The sequence below is a fragment of the Notamacropus eugenii genome, chromosome X, assembly GCF_028372415.1.
Source record: "Notamacropus eugenii isolate mMacEug1 chromosome X, mMacEug1.pri_v2, whole genome shotgun sequence".
In the NCBI taxonomy this organism is placed as follows: Eukaryota; Metazoa; Chordata; class Mammalia; order Diprotodontia; family Macropodidae; genus Notamacropus; species Notamacropus eugenii.
The window spans coordinates 32,340,935-32,358,512 of NC_092879.1; the positions used below are offsets into that span (position 1 = coordinate 32,340,935).

General features: G+C 42.0%; 1 protein-coding gene across 5 annotated transcripts in view; it reads right to left on the reverse strand.

The window, feature by feature from the left end:
• The window catches only part of TBC1D8B (TBC1 domain family member 8B), a 110,177-nt gene extending 98,495 nt beyond the window's left edge, over window positions 1–11,682 (reverse strand). For 3 of the 5 annotated variants that reach the window (XR_011971118.1, XR_011971120.1, XR_011971119.1), the window contains exon 1: window positions 11,402–11,682. Coding sequence is in view for 2 of the 5 variants with exons in the window: in XM_072626478.1 (XP_072482579.1) it covers window positions 11,402–11,537 (136 nt within the window). In the remaining 3 variants the exon portion in view is untranslated. The remainder of the gene's footprint in view (window positions 1–11,401) is intronic. The other 2 variants (XM_072626478.1, XM_072626477.1) reach the window with 2 other exon arrangements.
• Between the last annotated feature and the right edge of the window lie 5,896 nt (window positions 11,683–17,578).

Genomic DNA, 17,578 nt, shown 5'->3' on the forward strand with positions numbered 1-17,578 from the left:
AAAAAAATGACAGCCTCTGACTTCAAAAAGCTTATGGAGGAAGACAATACATAAAAGAAAGGGGAATTCTTCTTCTGCTATGCAGATCCTTGCCCTTCCCACACTGAAATTTGATGATTCTGTGCTTTAGTAAAGGAAAATATGTATATACATATATTCCTTGTATCTTGAATACAAAATATTCCTTCCATATCTTGACTTTCCCCATTGCAGTTTTGATATATTACAGATCAGCATAAGAAATAACATAGGAATTTTTCTGGAGTTTTGCAGAAGTTGCATATAACAAAGAAAAAGTTTAGAAACTCAGAAATGCATTTCATATATGTATATGCAGAAATGCATTTTATAATATTGTATAATATCAAGAAAAAAGAGTAGGAAATCTGCAAAGCTGGAAGGCTTCTTCTCTAGTACAAAGGGAGGGCCAAAAAATTGTATATGGATTTTCCAGATTGCAGAGGGTGCCATGCTCCTGACCCCCACGATGTGGAAGGGATAACTGTACTACATATATGGTTCATAGTACAATAAAATTAGATGTAAATAAAGACACTATAGTAAAAGATGCAGGTTCCAATGGCGACCAAAACTGACTAAAGGCTTGGTGAAAGAAGAAATTCTAGCCCAGGGGAGAGGTGATGACAGCCTGAGCTAGGGTGGTAGCCACATGAGTGGCAAGAAAGGTAGTAAAATCAACAAAGTTTACCAAAGCTCACCTCATAAATTGGGGACTTCCATTTCCCACACAAGCTGTTTGCTTGTGCTATAAGTGGTGCAGGAAAGAGCCTAATAGCAGGGAGGATATACTAGGTGGTTTCTAAAGTTTTTCCCAACTCTAAATTCTATCATCCTCCATCTCTGTCTAACCAGTTGGTTTTCAGTAGTAAGCAGTAGTCATTTTCCTAAGATCATAATCTTGGAAGTAGATGGATCCTCAGAAGCTAGTACCTAGTTCAACCCCCTCATTTTACAGATGAAGAAACTAATGCCCCAGGAGGGGAAGTGACTTGCCCCAGGTCACACAAAGGATCCTAGGTCTAAAGCTAGAAGGGATTTCAGAGACCATCAATCCAATGCCATCATTTTACACTTGGCTCTGAAAGGTAAAGTGTCTTGTTAAAGGTCACATGGGTAGTAAGTGGCAGGAGTTGAACCTGGCTCTTCTGGCTCCAGAATCAATGCTCTTTCCATCATGCCAATGGACTTCTTATTTGTTCTTTATTACCTCATTATATCATTTAATTGAATGCATTACACACAATTGATCCAGTGAATTTCCTCAAAGAGCAGACCTCTGCTGTATGGCCATACTTATTAATTACCTAATATCTTAGAGTATGTGTTGAATTGTAGGCATCATGGTATCAGATTTGGGGTCAGAAGACTTGGGTTCAAGTCCTGTCTCCTCTACTTACCATCTGTGGGACCACAGGCAAGTCATTTAATCTCTCTGGGCCTCAATTTCCTCAACTATAAAAGGAGAGTGTTAGATCAGTTAGCCTTGAAGGTACCTTCCATATCTAAATCTATGATGCTAATTTCCTTCTCTGTGTAGCTACACAACATCTCTTGCCTATGTCCCCTTCTCTCCACTCACATCATTAGGGTAGATGAGCCCTTCTATTGATATGGACTGCCACCTAAGAAGTCCTTATAAGCTGTGCTGTGACTGTATCACCTAATGTTATCATCCCAGCACTTAGCCCTGTGCCTAGCAGGTGTCAGGTGCTTAATAAATGTTTGTTTACTAATAGCCAGCCCTGGCTCTGATGAGTCTCTCTAACCTTAGCTCAAACCAGGAGCTGAAGTCTTTCTAACATGGTAGGACATGGTAAAAGTTACACTCCACTGGCACAGACTTCAAGAAACATCTATTATATGAGGCAATGAAAAGATTGATTTGGAATCAGAGGACCCAAGTTCAAATCCTGGTTCTTCCACTTACTCTGTGCCCTTGGGCAAGTCCCTTCCCTTCCTTGGGCCTCAGTTTCCTCCTCTATAAAAGGAAAGTGTTCTTCGGTCCCTTCCAGCCCTGGATCCTATATAGGATTTTAGTGGAAGAAGGAAAGTAACAGGAAAACAAATCCTAATAGTCTTCATTAATGTGACTGCCTATGAAATTATTAGAGAAAAATTAAGGTTAGGGAAAGTATTCTATTAAATTGGACCTGTATATAAAATTATGATCAGCTATATTTGAATTACATTTATTGCTGTTTTTATTAGTTCAGTATTATGATTTCAGCTGCATGAGGATCTACCACTGAGGAAATTTCCTCCACTGTGCAGAAGTTTAAGAATTTATAGTCTTAGCACTGCCTAGGACATTCAAAAGTTTTATTCATGGTCACACAAGTGGTAGATGTCAGACGAAGAATCAGAACCCAAGCCTTCCTGACCTTCAAGATGCATCTCCATCCATTGTATCAGGCTGCCCTTGTTACCAGGGGCAGCTAGGTGGCGCTGCAGTGGATAAAGTGCTGAGCCTGGAGTCAGGAAGACCTGAGTTCAAATCTAACCTCAGACACTAGCTGTGTGACTCTGGGCAAGTCACTTCACCCTGTTTTCCTCAGTTTCCTCATCTGAAATATGAGCTGGAGAAGGAAATGGCAAACCACTCCAGTAACTCTACCAAGAAAACCCCAAATGGGCTCACAACTAAATCAATTGAACAACAACAAAAGCCCCTGTTACTAACACAAACTGGGCAGTGAATATGTTTTACAAAACTCAGAGTTATCATTTTGAAAGCTATCAGCTTCACAGTGAAAACTCTGGAAAGTATTCTAACAAAAAGTAATTCTGCTTTTAGTTTGTTTTTCTTCTTATAATTTTTAAGAAGGATATTTACATGAAAATAGGATCCTTGTAGGCATTCATTTCCTTACCTAACTAAAAGGATGGGCCACCTTAGAATCTAGTATTTTTCTAGAGACCTAATTGATGTCAGAAAGGATAGATTAGGTTTTCACATGGAAAACAGATAAAGACAGGCACAGCTAAGTAGCACAGTGGATAGAGCACTGACCTTAAAATCAGGAAGATCCAAGTTCAAATCCAGTCTCAGGTACTTACTATGTGTGACTGAGCAAGTCACTTAACTCTGACTCCCTCAAGAAAAAACCAAAAAAAACATAAGGACAAATGAATTCTTCACCAAATAAGTTATGTTTTTATGGACACCACTATGTTTCTGAGGAATAGGACATGTAAGAATATATGAGAATTGTTTTCTACACTGAAATAATATATAATTATAATATATATCACAATAAACTATCATCTCGAGAAAATCAATCTTGAAAATTCTTAGGCCAGAGCTAGAACAAAAAGTAAGGCTGAATCAGGGCTAGGGATGAGGCAGGAGGGGGGAATATAATTGTTTTTCCCCTTCACTTGGTAGTAAATGCTTTCTAAAGGAATGATTTCATGTTAAGTCAGTGGACACACCAGAAAGATAAAATAAAATCTTGTGACAAAATTTATAAAACTTACATCTGAAGCCAAATTTCTTAGAATGGAACCTGGAGATACAGTTGGTTGATTTCTTGGTGTCAACAGATAAAGAACAAGGCAAATAATTGAGGCCTGGGTACTTTTCATTCAGGCATGCTCTACCAGGTCTATGATATCTCTGGCTTTGCATCTGTTAGTGAACCCATTGGTGTAACTGTCAACAGTTAGGACACAGGCATACAAAGGAAACAGGCCCAGGGTGGGGCTTTTGGCACTTCTTTCTATACAAAAAAGGGTCTCATTTCTTCACATGGACTATGATACTTCTCAGCTCTTCCCCCGTCAGTTTGATTTATACCACCTGTATGATTGTAATAGCCATCTAGCTGATCTCTCAGCTATCCTATTCATCTTCCATATAGATCCCAAAGTAATATTCCTAAAGAATAGTTCTGATTATGTCACTCATCTGCTCAAGATGCTCCAGAGGCTCTCTACTACCTCTAGGATTCAATACAAACTCTTCCATGTGTTACTTTAAATCTTTTGTGGCCTGGCTTCAACTTCCCTTCCCAGTCTCACTATACAGTCCCTCCCCTTTATGCACTCTACAATTCAGGCAAACTGGTCTTCTTGCTGTTCTCATATACAATACTCGATCTCCTATCTTTATATAGATACAACTATCGTGTTTTCTTATTCTAATACATCTAGTTTCCTAGCTAAAATCACAAAACTTGTAAAGTATATACAAGCAGTGAGCGTATTAGAAATTCTTTGGCACCATACTTCAGGATTCTATCACTCAATGTGTGGTGATGGCTCTTGCCAATACTCAACAGGATGGGAGAAAAAAAAGAAAAGAGTTCATTCTTAACCAAACTCACATTCTCTCTCTCTCTCTCTCTCTCTCTCTCTCTCTCTCTCTCTCTCTCTCTGTATATATACACACACACACATATATATACGTACATATGTATGTATATATGTGTGTATATGTATGGATATATGTATATACATGTAGGTATATACACATACATATGTGTCTATATATACACATACATAGAAAGACATACACACCACTACTGATTTATAAAGAGGAAAAAAAAAACTATCTGCCTTCACTCTACGCCTCTCTAGTTTTTTGCTGTTGTTTTCAGTGAGAGGGAGCAAACTTTGGACTTTATCCAAGGACTGCCCTTCAGTGGCCTCACCCTCCAATAACTTCCGTAAAAGTGAGAAAGCTAACACAGAATTCTATAGAGGAAAGGAAATACTTGCTCATTTGCACAAGCGTTTCAATAGTTTGGTTTGTTGGAGGAAACAATATCTAGCAATAAATATCTGCCATGACATATGCATGTCTCTACAGATTTTAAGAAAAGGGATGATTGCAACAGGAAGAGCTCTAACTATTGGCAATTTTCTTTGAAGAGGAGGTAGGAATGCTGAGAGCTTACAGCTGGAAAAAGAATTGTGAATCTGGGAAGCATAAGAAACTAAACTTCTCCAACCTAAGGTCATACAAAATCAACTGACACAGGGTTTGTTTGAGGGTCTCCTCCATTCTGAAGCCTTGTATCCACAAGATGGACCAGCAGGAAGGTAAGAGATGGCTAACAAGACTAGTAGAGGCAAAGAGCCTTCAAAGAGAAAGAAAAAGAGAGGCCTGACACAAGGCCATCAGATTGAGCACTTCCGATTTTTCCTCGTTACAAGTTTGGAAGAGGGTTAGCATTGAGAAATGAGTAGTTGAGCAGAGACTGTATTTTTCCATTTAGTTAGGAGATAAAGGACAGCAGGGATGACAGGATCAAGTAAAGGTTTATTAGGAAGGGGGTGGGCCTAAGCATATCAAAAAGACAGGTAGGGATTAAAGAGAGAGAAAGAGTGATTGGATAGGGCAAACTTTGGGAGAAGACAGCAGGGGTGCTGTCAAAGGCCCAAAGAGGTGAGCCTGAGTTAAGAAAGGGCTTTTCTCTCTTTCTCTTCCTCCTCTTCCTTGGAGATTGGAATAGAGGTGGAAAAGATGGAGGAAGGTCAGGTGATCAAGTAGTGCAATTCCTAAGATGTGAAGAATACCCTATGGATGGCTTGGATTTCCTCATTAAAGTAGGAGGTGAGGACATCTGGTAGGGGGCCGAGAGGGTGGGGGCGAAAATGTATTGGGAGCTAGAGGGAAAAAGGTTTTGGAACAGCTGCCGAGATGACTGGGATAGCATCAATCAAGGAAGACCAAAACCCTGACTTTTTGGAGAGAAATGCAAAAATGAAAAATAAAAGAGGGAGTGGAGGAGGGAGAAAGAAGAGAAGTAGGGAACCAGAGGCAGGTGCATCTATTTCTGTGGCCATCAGAAAGTCAGCTCAGAGGAGCAAACTTCAGGAAGCAGGCCTCAGGGTCAGGAAAATCTGGGTTCAAGTAGTACCTTGGACCCTCTTTGGTTGTGCGACCCTGGGTAAAGTCATTATCTCTCAGTGTCCCCAAGCTGACCAGGTTAAGATGGATAAAGAGAATCCCCTCCACTGGAGTTTGCCAAACTAATGTGCTTACTGTGTTGGGAAGATGCACTCAGAAATTGAGGGACTACCAGTCAAGAAGAAAAAACCTGAACTCAGGACTTCTGGCCTCCAAGACCAGCCATCAATTACTCAACATATTCTGACATGGAAAACTGAATAAGAATTAACCCGTGGAGACAACATTTCTGTCAATATACAAATGGGGACACTGAGGCTCACAGGGGGCAAGGGCTTCTCCATTATAGTAAATGGCAGAACCTAGATTCAATTCCCATCATCTAAGTCCAAGTTAATTTTAAGTAAACGTCTTTTTTTTTTAGTTCTGCTTTACACAACCCAAAATCTACTAATGTGAAGTAGTAGTACTAATTGAAATGCAATAGACATTTCAAAAGAATAAAACAATTCTGAGAAGCCATAAAGATATATGCTCAATAAACTACCCAAACTAAGTTGTCATGACTGGCAGGTTTCCCTTTAATTCCCATGAACAAAAGTTTTCAAGAGAAAACAGTCCTATCCATTCCCCAAGTGTGGTAGCTTCCATCTGCCATGCATTGCAAATTGTAGCCATTTGCATAATTTGAGGGAACATGCATAATATCTTTAAATTATGTAAAATTAGACTCTAAACCAATCAATCTATGAAGGTGCTATATTTAGGTGAGAGAGAAAAATTACCCTGATCAGCCAAAAGGAGCAAAGGCTAAAAGCAAATAACCTCAAAATTTCTAAGTACTAATTACTCTGCCAAATCAAGGAAAATCACTTCTAACATTTCAAAAATCTTTAACCTAAAAACAATAAGGAAAATAGTGGGCTGGATTGTAAGTTAGTTAGAGAAACTAGGTTTAAATTTCTACTCTATGATCTGGGCAAGTTACTTAGAGGATCCTAGATACAGATCTGGAAGAGATTCTGGACTCCTCCTAGTTCATCCCCATTCTACCCTGTCATTTTCCAGAAAAGGAAACTGAGGTCCAGGGAGAAGTGACTTACTCAAGGTCACAGAGACAATAAAAGTGTCAGAGGTAGGATTTGTATCCAGATCCTCTGGCTTCAGAGTAAGTGACCTTTACAATGTATGACCCTTCTTCTCTGCTTGAGCCTCAGTTTCTTCCTCTGTAAAGAAAAGGGTTTAGCCTCTGAGGGCCCTTCTAGCTCTGGATCTAGAATTCCATGTGTGACCTTGGGCAAGTCCCTTCTTCTCCCTAGGCCTCATTTTTCTCCTCTGTAAAATGAAAGGAGTTTGACTGGATGGCATCCAAGAGCCCTTCTAGGTCTAAATCCCACAAATGATATCCCCAACAGCAAGGTAAATTAAAACAATACCAAAAGGTAGCCAGATTCCAAGATATTTGGTTGTTTTTCAGTTGTGTTCAACTCTGTGACCCCATTTGGGGTTTCCTTGGCAAAGACACTGGAGTGGTTTGCTGTGTCCTTCTCCGGCTCATTTTACTGAGACAAATGGGGTTAAGTGATTTGCCCAGGTCACACAGCTAGGAAGTGTCTGAAGCCAGATTTGAACTCAGGAAGATAAGTCTTCCTGACTCCAGGGCCAGCACTCTATCCACTGTAGCGCCACCTAGCTGCCATCTCCATATGAAAGAAGGGAAGATTTGATTCAACAGGTGTCCCTCCACTTGGTAGGAGAGAGGGGTGGGGAAAGAGACTGTGGCTGCAGAGAACAATTGAACTACAGTCCCTGGATCTGTGTAGGCTCACCTTGATTTACTGTTCTTTCTAAGAAATGGGGAGGTGGGAGCAGAGCTGTATGAAAAACTTTGAACAGATAAACAGAAACAATGGTGAAATCTTCTAGGACACATTCCACAATATTAAAAGCATCCTGAGAATCAGTAAAAAACATAATAAGGGTCCACAACAACCCAAATGTTTCAAATTATTTTCACAATATCCTAGGAATGACGGACCACTTACAAAAATAGTCCTGAGAAAAAAGTCTCACATTGGGGAAAGATCTCAAAATTTTAACTTCTAATTGTTCTCAGACTGTAACTATCAGAGTCTACTGGACCTCCTGGCATTATTTGTTGGTGTGATATTCTTAATCAGTACTTTAAGGAGAAGAAACGTCTCCTGGCTGAGTCTATCCATCCATGCAGATGGCAGCCCCTTTTTACCTTAGTGAGGTTTAGTGAGTTGCTCCAGGCCCCAAACCAACCAAACAAAGAAAATCCACCAGCTGGTAGCCAACTCTCCAAAGATGAGAAGACCTTTCAGAGCTGGGCTCCTGGCTTCTATTACCCTTTCTATTCCCAACCTGTTTAGAAACAACAGCAAGAATGTGTGGCTATTTTGATCCCTCTCAATTCTAGTGCCTTCCCTCCAAGGATCATCTCCAATTTCTCCAGTCTATAGCTAGTTTGCACATGGTTGTTTGTGTGTCGTCACTCCCATTAGACTGAGCTCCCAGAGGACAAGGACCGTCTCTTGTCTTTCTCGGAATCCCTAGCACAATGCCTGGCACATAAGTGCTTGTTAACTGACTGTCTCAATCGTTAACATGAGCCACTATGGATGAAAAATCAGGTCAGAAGAATAAAGGTCATCATTTCCACAATGGCCCACTCACATCTAACGGAAATTTTGGTAAGTTTTTCTCAGATCTATGCTTTTCTTGTCTTACTCAAGAGATATGGAAAGTAATAAAAGACAATGAGATATATGGAGTTTCTGGGCTGACAGCAGGGACCATGTGGTTTTTAACCTTATTAAAAGACTGAGAGAAAAGCTTCCAATGTCTTTGAAGCACTACACTGGATTTATGGGAGGATGCTAGGATTTGGGGCTCTAAAAAATCTTAAGAGTTTATAGACTCATAGATCAGAGACCAAAGAGGAAACTGATGCCTGAGGAGCCAGAGGACCTGGGTTCAAGTTTTAGATCTGTACCTTAATACTTACGTGTGACTTTGACCAAATCAATTTCACCTCCCTGGGCCCCAGTTTCCACTTCTGTAAAACAAGGCGGTACAATCTGGAAGGGACATCAGAGGCCCTTAGCTCAATGCCCTAATGTTACAGAGGAGGAAACTGAGGCCCAGAAAGGGGAAGAAGTGACTTGCCCCAAATCACACATAGGCTCCCATATCTAGATCCGGAAGGAACCTCAGAGGCCATCTAGCCTACTCCTCTTCATTTTACAGAGGAGGAAACTGAGACCCAGAGAGAAAGAGTTGACTTGGTCAAGGTCCCACACAAGTATTAAGGTACAGAGCTAGTATCTGAATCCAATTCCTCTGACTCCAAATTCAGGCCTTTTTCCATTACCCAATGCTGTCTCCCATCATTCCCTTGTTTTCACACACTTCCCAGGCCAGTACTTTGCACACAGAAAACATTTAATAAATATCAGTTGAATTTTGGAGAAGATGAGGAATCATTCTGTAAACAGTGAATTCTTTTTTAATGTATTTATACTATCTCAGCTTTGCTACTTCTAGCTGGCCAAGTCTGGGCAAGTCACTTAACCTCTGGGTTTCAACTGTAAAATGAGAGGTTTGGATTACATGATTGATGTCCAAGGTTGCTTCCAGTGCTAATCTGTCATCTTATTATTATCTTATCTGTGGGCACTATTAAAACAGTAAAATAATTTTTAGGAATCACAAACATGTATTCCCAATATCATGCAAACTAAGTATTTGCAGGTTTCCTTTTAACTCCCCTGAACAAAAGTACTTAGAAGAACATGACCCTCTTCATTCCTCATAGTATGATGGCTTTCATTTATTATGCACTGCAAAGTGTAGATATTTGCATAATTTTAGTGAACATGCACACTATTTTTAAGGTATGTAAAATGAAACTCCAAACTAATCTATGAAGGGGTTATATTTCAAGTGATCTGATTTACAAAAATAGGAGTTACATTGATTTTTCAGGAAGAAAACCATCGCATGGGTTGCCCGGGCCAAAAGAATTCATTAGTGAGCATCCTACTTGTTGATGATGAGGTTTTGTGTACTTAGCAAGGTTGGTTCTTTGGTAGCAGATGCAGCTTAGTACTACTGAGTCTGTTTTAGAAGATTTTCCAGCTTGCTAGAACCTACCAGTGCTATGCCCACTTGCAGAGTCTTTGAGAACTCAGGGTTGCCTCCATGGATCAGAGGGGAACTTTTCTGGAAGCAGCCCCAGAAGTGAAATGGACAAGGAAAGAGGGCCAGATGGTATTTGGGGAACCTTGCCATGTTCTCAATAATATCAAACTGCTCCCTGATATGAAACCCCATCATTTTTTTACTAGCATTGTTCCAGCGATGTTCTGTGGCATCAATGTTACCCAATAGGCATGGTGGTTGTGACTGGAACGAGAAGTATATAACCCAGAATGCCTTGGGATAAGTGGTACGAAAGATCTCATCAAGGAAATACTGGGCTGGTCAGTAGCAAAGGTGAGGGCCAAAGGATGGCCAGCTTGAGTACAGCACTCATGAAATATTAAAAAACTCAAAGGAAAGCTTCCAGGGATCATAGGATCTTTGTAAAACTCAAAGGGATCTCAGGGGAATGTAATCCAACGTACTCTTTTTCAATGAATGAGGAAATTATGACCAGTGGAAGTTACATTATCCAAAGTTACACATAGGATTACAGATCTACAACTGGAATGGACCTCAAAGGCCAACCCTCTCATTTCGTAAAGGGGAAAAGAGGCCCAAGGAAGGGAAGAGACAAGGTCATACATCAGATCCTAGCTTGAGAGCAGGAAGGGGAATCAGAGGCCATCTAGTCCCTCATTTTACAGAGGAGGAAACTGAGGCCCAGAATGGGGAAGTGACTAGCCCAAGGTCACACATGGAATCCTTGATCAAGAGCTGGAAGGGATTTCAGGGGCCAGCTAGTGGACAACTCTTTCATTTTACAATAGAGAAAGAGGGCAAGTGACTGACCCAAGGTCACACATAGATTCCTAGCTCTGGAGCAGGAAGGGGCCTCAGAGCCCCTAGCTTGACTGTCTCATTGATGACTTAGATCTTTATGGGCGTTTTTGAGGTCCAAGGCACCTCAGACCTCATCTAGGCTAGTCCCCTATCTTACCAGATGAGGAGAAGCCAAGGTGGCCAAGCTAAGAATTCCATCTCAGGTTTGAAGCCCTCCCCTCCCCCCTCCAATATAACAAAAAGATCTTCAACCAAGAATGGCAGGAGGTTGGTATCCCCAGAGTGAAAACCCTAAGCCCTCCCACCCCCAAAGGAGGAGACACCAGCTCTCCCAACGAAAAGCTGGAAAAGGAGGGCGGCCAAGCGGGGATGCGGTGGGGGTGGGGGGTAGATGGGATGCGAGGGTGTGCGTGCGGCCAGGGGAGCGAGCGAGCCGGCGAGCAGGTACCTGCCTCCCCGGCGCAGACCGATGGCCGGACGGTCGGGGGGGTGGGGGTGGGGGCCGGAGCAGCTCACCTGTGAGCCCCCCGCTGCCGCCGCCTTCCTCCCCGTGGCCCCGGCGCCGCTGCAGCACGAAGTAGTCGTTGGCCCGTTCGAGGAGCCACAGCTTGAGCGCGTTCTTGAGCAGCACCTCCTCCGGCTTGAGCCACATCGTGGACCGTCCGGGCTGGCTCTCCCCCCAGCCACCCCCTCCTCGGCAGAGTTAGGTGCTCTGAGCCCGGCCCACAGCCCTTCCCTCCCTTCCCCGCCCGTGGGCCCTCGACTCGACTCCGGTTCCCTTGGGCTCCCGCTCCCTCGGGCTCAGGATCTCCACACCTGCTCGCACCCCGCCCTGCTCTCCCACGTCGACAGTGTCACTGCCAGCTCACGCCCACCGGGGCCAACGGTCCCGCCCTGCCGTACGGCCTCCTGGGAGCTGTAGTCTGCTTCCCGTGCTCGGGCTCGAGACTAGGAGAGTGCTTGACTATACTTCCCATAAAGCCCAGCGAAGCAAGGAAGGCGGGGCAGCTGGTGTCCCAGGGAGAGAGTTGTGGCTTCTCTCCGCGCTCAGCCTCCTGCAGCCTGTGTTAAGACTTAGGCGAGTAGAGTTGGTCAGCTAGTCCAACGCCTTCATTTTACAGAGGAGGAAACTGAGACCCAGAAAGAGGAAGGAATCTGCCAGGGTAACACCTAGGATCCTGGCTCTAGAGCTGGCGGAGACTTCAGAGGCCATCTAGACCAACGCCCTCATTTTACAGGAAAGGAAACTGAGGCCCAGGGATGGGAAGGGACTTGCTCAAGGTCACACAGACAATCGTAGACCTAGTGCTGGAAGAGACCTCAGAAGCCACTTCTGGGCTAGTGCTTTTTTTTATTGCTTAACCTGAGTTTTCTGCAATGAAGTCACAGGCCCAGCATCCCATTTCCATCTCCCCCCCCCCCCCAACACATTTAATGTAGTCACAGAAGGCTAAGAATATAATCACAAGGTATGTATGAGGTGTTAAACTAACTGTAAAAGACCGATCTTTATCCCAATCTTTCATGAGGTGGGAATACCTATGACTGAGTCAAAAAGGGGACAACTCTATTGGCTTAGAAAAAATTAGCCCTGCCTCTGGGGGTTTTAAGTAGCTACTCTCCAAGAAATTCGAAGTACTCAAAACTACCTTGTGTAGAGAGACCCCCGTAAAGCAAAGAAATAAATTTCTCTTCTCCACCCCCCCCACCCCCTATTTTGGCCATATAGCTTTAAAGCAAGGCCACTGGACTAGTAAAAGACACCATATCCGGTTGAGAGGAAAGACACACCCCCCAAACCGACCAGGATACAGAATGACAGTCTCCTGAGGGAGGAAGCCGATTCAAGGAGTGTGACACTCCCTCATCCCCTTCAGATTATGAAAAAAGGCAGACCAAGGAACCCAGAGGATAATACGATATAAAAAAGGACTTCCAAGGCCTACATTACCATGAGTTGTGAGGTGTCTGTCACATTTCTGACTCACTACTCTTATGTTCTTAGTCTAAGACCAGTCTTCCCATGGACCCTGTGTGTATTTTTGAGAGTGCGCTTCAAGATGATTGGTGAAATGTTCCATATCTACTCTTCTGGCCATACCATCTGAGTAATGCCTTTGCCAGGAGTTAGTTAAAACTTTTTTTCTTTTTAAATTCTGGACTTAATACCCCCCCCCAAAAAAATTTCATTTCCATATACATAACAACATAAAGGATGATTGTTACAAGAAACCACAAATCATGCTTCTTTCTTTTAAAAAAAGATGAAATTCCATACTTTACTTTCAAAACTGCTGTTTGTCTGCGATCCCTTCTATTTCAGGGGTGGGGAACCTGCAGCTTTTTGACTGAGTCCAAGTTTTCAGAACAAGTTTTTATTAAAGGGATTTGTTCTGTGAAGTTTGGATTCAGTCAAAGGGCTTCACTTGAAGACCTAGAGGGCCACATGTGGCCCCAAGGCCAAAGATTCCCCTGTAAAATCTCTTCTGTGCCTTAAAAAAGTTTGAATAGCCCTCTTTTTTTAGTGTCACTGTTGCTACTGACTTCTGTCTTCCAAACCTCCCCTCCCTGGTGAAAAATCAGACATGACTGGTCATTGATTTCGACGCTGATTTCCTTTAAAATGTCTTTGTATAAATTGTTCTCCTGGTTTTGCTCACTTCATTCTGTATCAGTTCCTGCTACCCAGGATTCTCTGAAATCATCTCTTTTGCCATTTCGTATAGAACAATAATATTCAATCACATTCACATACCACAATTCGTTCAGCCATTCAATTGTCCAAGAGGTTATCTAAGGTCCCCTCTTGGATTCTTTTGTCCCTCTCCACCTTTTTAACCCAACCCTTCAGGATCAGGAAGTTTGTTTAGTTTGGGACTTCCCTGGTAATATCCTTATAATATTTGAATAGGGGTAATATCCCCATAATATTCCTTCCTTGGTAATATCCCCACCCCCACTGACTTTCTTCTTCATCTTCCAGTCGAGTTTGATATATTTTCACACCAGACTCCATATGCGCACTTAATCTTTCTTTGTCTGGGTCAGATAACAGTGCGAGTCATCTGAGGTTCACTCCGCCCCTACCTTCCTCCATGTTTATATACCCTTCTTCTTATCCACCCCAATTATGAGAAATAATGAGTTTTGTTGCTTTCTTGCTCCTTTCTACATGTGTCTTCCTCCTTCTACTCATCCCTCAGTTTCTTCTCTTCAAAATCTCAGAAAAAAAGCCAATTTTGCCCTCAACCCTCACCCCAGGGTCCTCTGTTTTATTTAATGTTTTTAGCTCTTGTTTAATATCTTGTAGATATTAATGTAGTCCTGATAGAAAATTCATTTTTTTCTTTTGAGTCTCTGCTTGCAGTTGTAACATCTTCATCTAGGCTGGATTTTTGGTCATTCCTAAATCTACACTAATTTTTTATACTAGTCAATGTCCTCTACACAGCTTTAGTTCCTGAACTGGGACTTTGTGACAGGGTCAGGCTCTGCTTCCTGTTGCATTTTGGGTGTGGTGGTCAGCCTTGCTTGGCCTAACCCTGAATCACCTGGGTTCCTGTACTGACCTTCACCTCCCCGGGTTAGTTCTCCCTTTATCTTTGAGGTTAAGTACTGGATCTTCGGGGTCCTCTCTGGTGTCCTGGGACAGAGTACCAGGGACCTTAGAGCACCTGGGCACCTAGATTTCTTGGTTTAAGTGTTTCCGCCCCACACTGGTCACTAGCACTCCCTAGGGCTTCCATGATCCAGTTTCCAACCTCCCTGGGGCTTTTGGGGAGAGCTCTCCAGTCACCTGCCTTTGGACACAGAGCCCTTCAGGCTACACAGTCTCTAGCTCTCCTGGTCCTCCTGGGCTTTTGCTGGCTTGTTTGTCTGCCTTGCCTGGGGCCCCCTTTCTTGTTGCCCTTCAGCTTCCACTTGACTTTCTGTGTCGTTCTGGAGTGAAAAAAGTCTCTCTAGTTTCTCTCCAGATTGCTTGATCGTTATTCAGTCTGGCACAAATTTCAGGGTTTTGCTGGAATAGGAGTGGGAGCCCTGGGCAGCCAGAGTCTGTTTAGTCAGCCATCGCAGCCAGAAGTCCCTAGCTGATGATTAACGGGCGGAACAAGGGGTGTTGCGTGAGACCTGCAGAGAGGTAAGAATAGGCATCGCCTCCTCCAACCCTTCTCCAAAGGAGACTTTAATTCCTACCGGGAGAGGAAGCAGGAGGTTAAAGCCAGAGGCTTGGCCAGTCTGCTTTCCTTAGAGAGAGAGGATAGCTCTCTGGAATTATTGCTATCTGTTCCCTTAAATGTTAGTAGTCTAAAGGAAGTAACTTTAAGGTTCAAGTTAAACTCCTGATCGCTATTGATTAGTGGGGAAAAGACACTTTATTTTTCTCATCTTGTTTTTTGAAACATGACTAATATCGAAATATGTTTTGTATGATTTCATATGTATAATTAACATTGCCTTCTCAGTGACCAAAAGAAGGGAGAGAATTTGGAACTCAAAATTCTAAAAAAAAAAAAAAATGAATGTTAAAAACAAATAAATAATATCTTTTTAAATGTTTAGGAAAAAAGGCTACATTGTCACATGCACTGTGTAGGTTGTCTTTTGCTTAACTGTTTTTCAGTGGTACACAATGAAGTTTCAGTTCCTGGGAAATCTAGAAATGAATGTGTATGGAAACAGAAAAGCATTAATAAAAATTTATTTTTTTAAAAAGATGAGAAATTGCAGAATATGACCAATGAAGAAATATACTATCCATTATCGAGAGATAACGGATTTAGTTACAGAATGAGACACATACATTTTTGTATACAGCCATCGAGGGAATTTGTTTTGCTTAATAATGCATATTTGTTATAAGAAATTTGTTTTTGTTTTCCTTTTTTTCCCAATGGGGTAAGAAGTGGGAGAAAGAGAAAATAGATCTGTTATTTTTTTTTAAGGTGGAGGCATGTTATAGATGGGAAATGTTGCATGTGCTTTCAGATGTGATCATTATTTTGTCTTATTTAATTGTTTTAATTTGTTCAAAGAGACCTCTCATGAAGTAGAAGTAATGTGTAACTATAATGTTAAAACAAAACACATTAATAAAAAATTTTTAATTAATGGGGGGAAAAGGGAGGTACCCAAGCTTTATACCCAAAGCTTCACTTCTTTCCCAACAATGAACCAGCTCCATAATGAACACGTATAGCAAACAGCAAAGAAACCCATTTATCCAAGTTGATAGGAAAACAGGAATCGGAGAAAGTATACATATGAGAATATATACCATGCAATATAGATTGAATGAGCTCTTCCTTAAAGAGGAAAGTAACTCAGCTTAACTGAGAGAGAGAGTCCAGGATCTCACCCACAGAGGAAAAAGTCCCTGAAATCTTTAATGTTGCAAGCTGAGAATAAGGACATGATCAAAGTTCTATATATCAGCTTCTCCCCAGAGTCTTTCTTCCTTCATGTTCTTGAAGAAAAGTTGGAATGGTTCATCTTCTCTCTAAAAGCTGGAAACCAAAAGAACCTGAAGAGATTGAAGAGATCTTTCTTCTCTCCCTCTCCCACCAACTCTGGTCCACCCTTCACACAGGTGAAGGGCATTGAATAATCAGTCTCCACCAAAGAGGAGAGAGTCTTATACCAAAGGACCTTGGGTCTCAGTCGTAAGGGGTGGGGGGAACCTTGAGATTCTAAGTTATAAGTAGTACCTTCCAGGAAAGGGAGACAGTCTATGAAAAGACACGAAAACTCAAGAGTACTATGGTTTGATAGAAGGCCTGCTGGGCATGGGTGAGCAAGAGTAATGTATAGTAAGTCTGGAAATGTAAGTTGAAACCAAGATGTCCCCTGTCCTCATCAGGAAGGTTGCAGAACAGAAAAAGACTGTAAATCTAGAGTTGAAAGAGACCTCAGTTATCTCTGAGGTCAGAAGGGGAGAAATTATCTCTGACTCAGCTATCTAATGTAATCTCTTTATTTTACAAATGAGGAAACTGAGGCCCAGAGAAAGGAAGTGACTTACCCAAGGTCACACATAGGATCCCAGATCTAGAGCTGGAAGGGCCCTGAGAGGCCATCAAGTCCAACTCTTTCATTTTACCAAGGGGAAACTGAGACCCAAAAAGGAAAAGTGATTTGTCCAAAGTCACATAGGTTGTACACAGCAAAGACAGAATTTGAATTCAGGTGCTCTGACAACATAGCTTGGCAGGGTCTCTAGAGACTATCAGAGCAACAGAACCATGGTTTCCTGACTGCCATTTCATTCTGCATTGATAGCTAGAATCACCTCCCTTTACTGGAAAGGGACTAAACACTGAAACTAAATTTAAAATAACTTCTATTAAAAGGGGGAAATGATTCTGCTCTTTAATCTAAAGACATTTGATTTTAAGTGCAACATTATTCATAAAATCATAGACATAAGGAGGAACCTTGGAGACCATGGAGTTTAATCACCTCCCACATTTTACAGACAGGGAAACTGAGACCCAGAAAAAATAACTTGGCCAAAGTCACACAAGTCATTAAGTAGTAGAGCTAAGATTTGAATCCAGGTCTTAATCAAGCATCCTTTATATCATTTAAACTGCTTTTCAAAGGGGTCAGTAATTACAAGTCTCCTTAACTCTGAAATTTTGAAACCAACAAACATCGATTTTCTTCTAAAATGTTAACTATTTCAAATATCTCTAT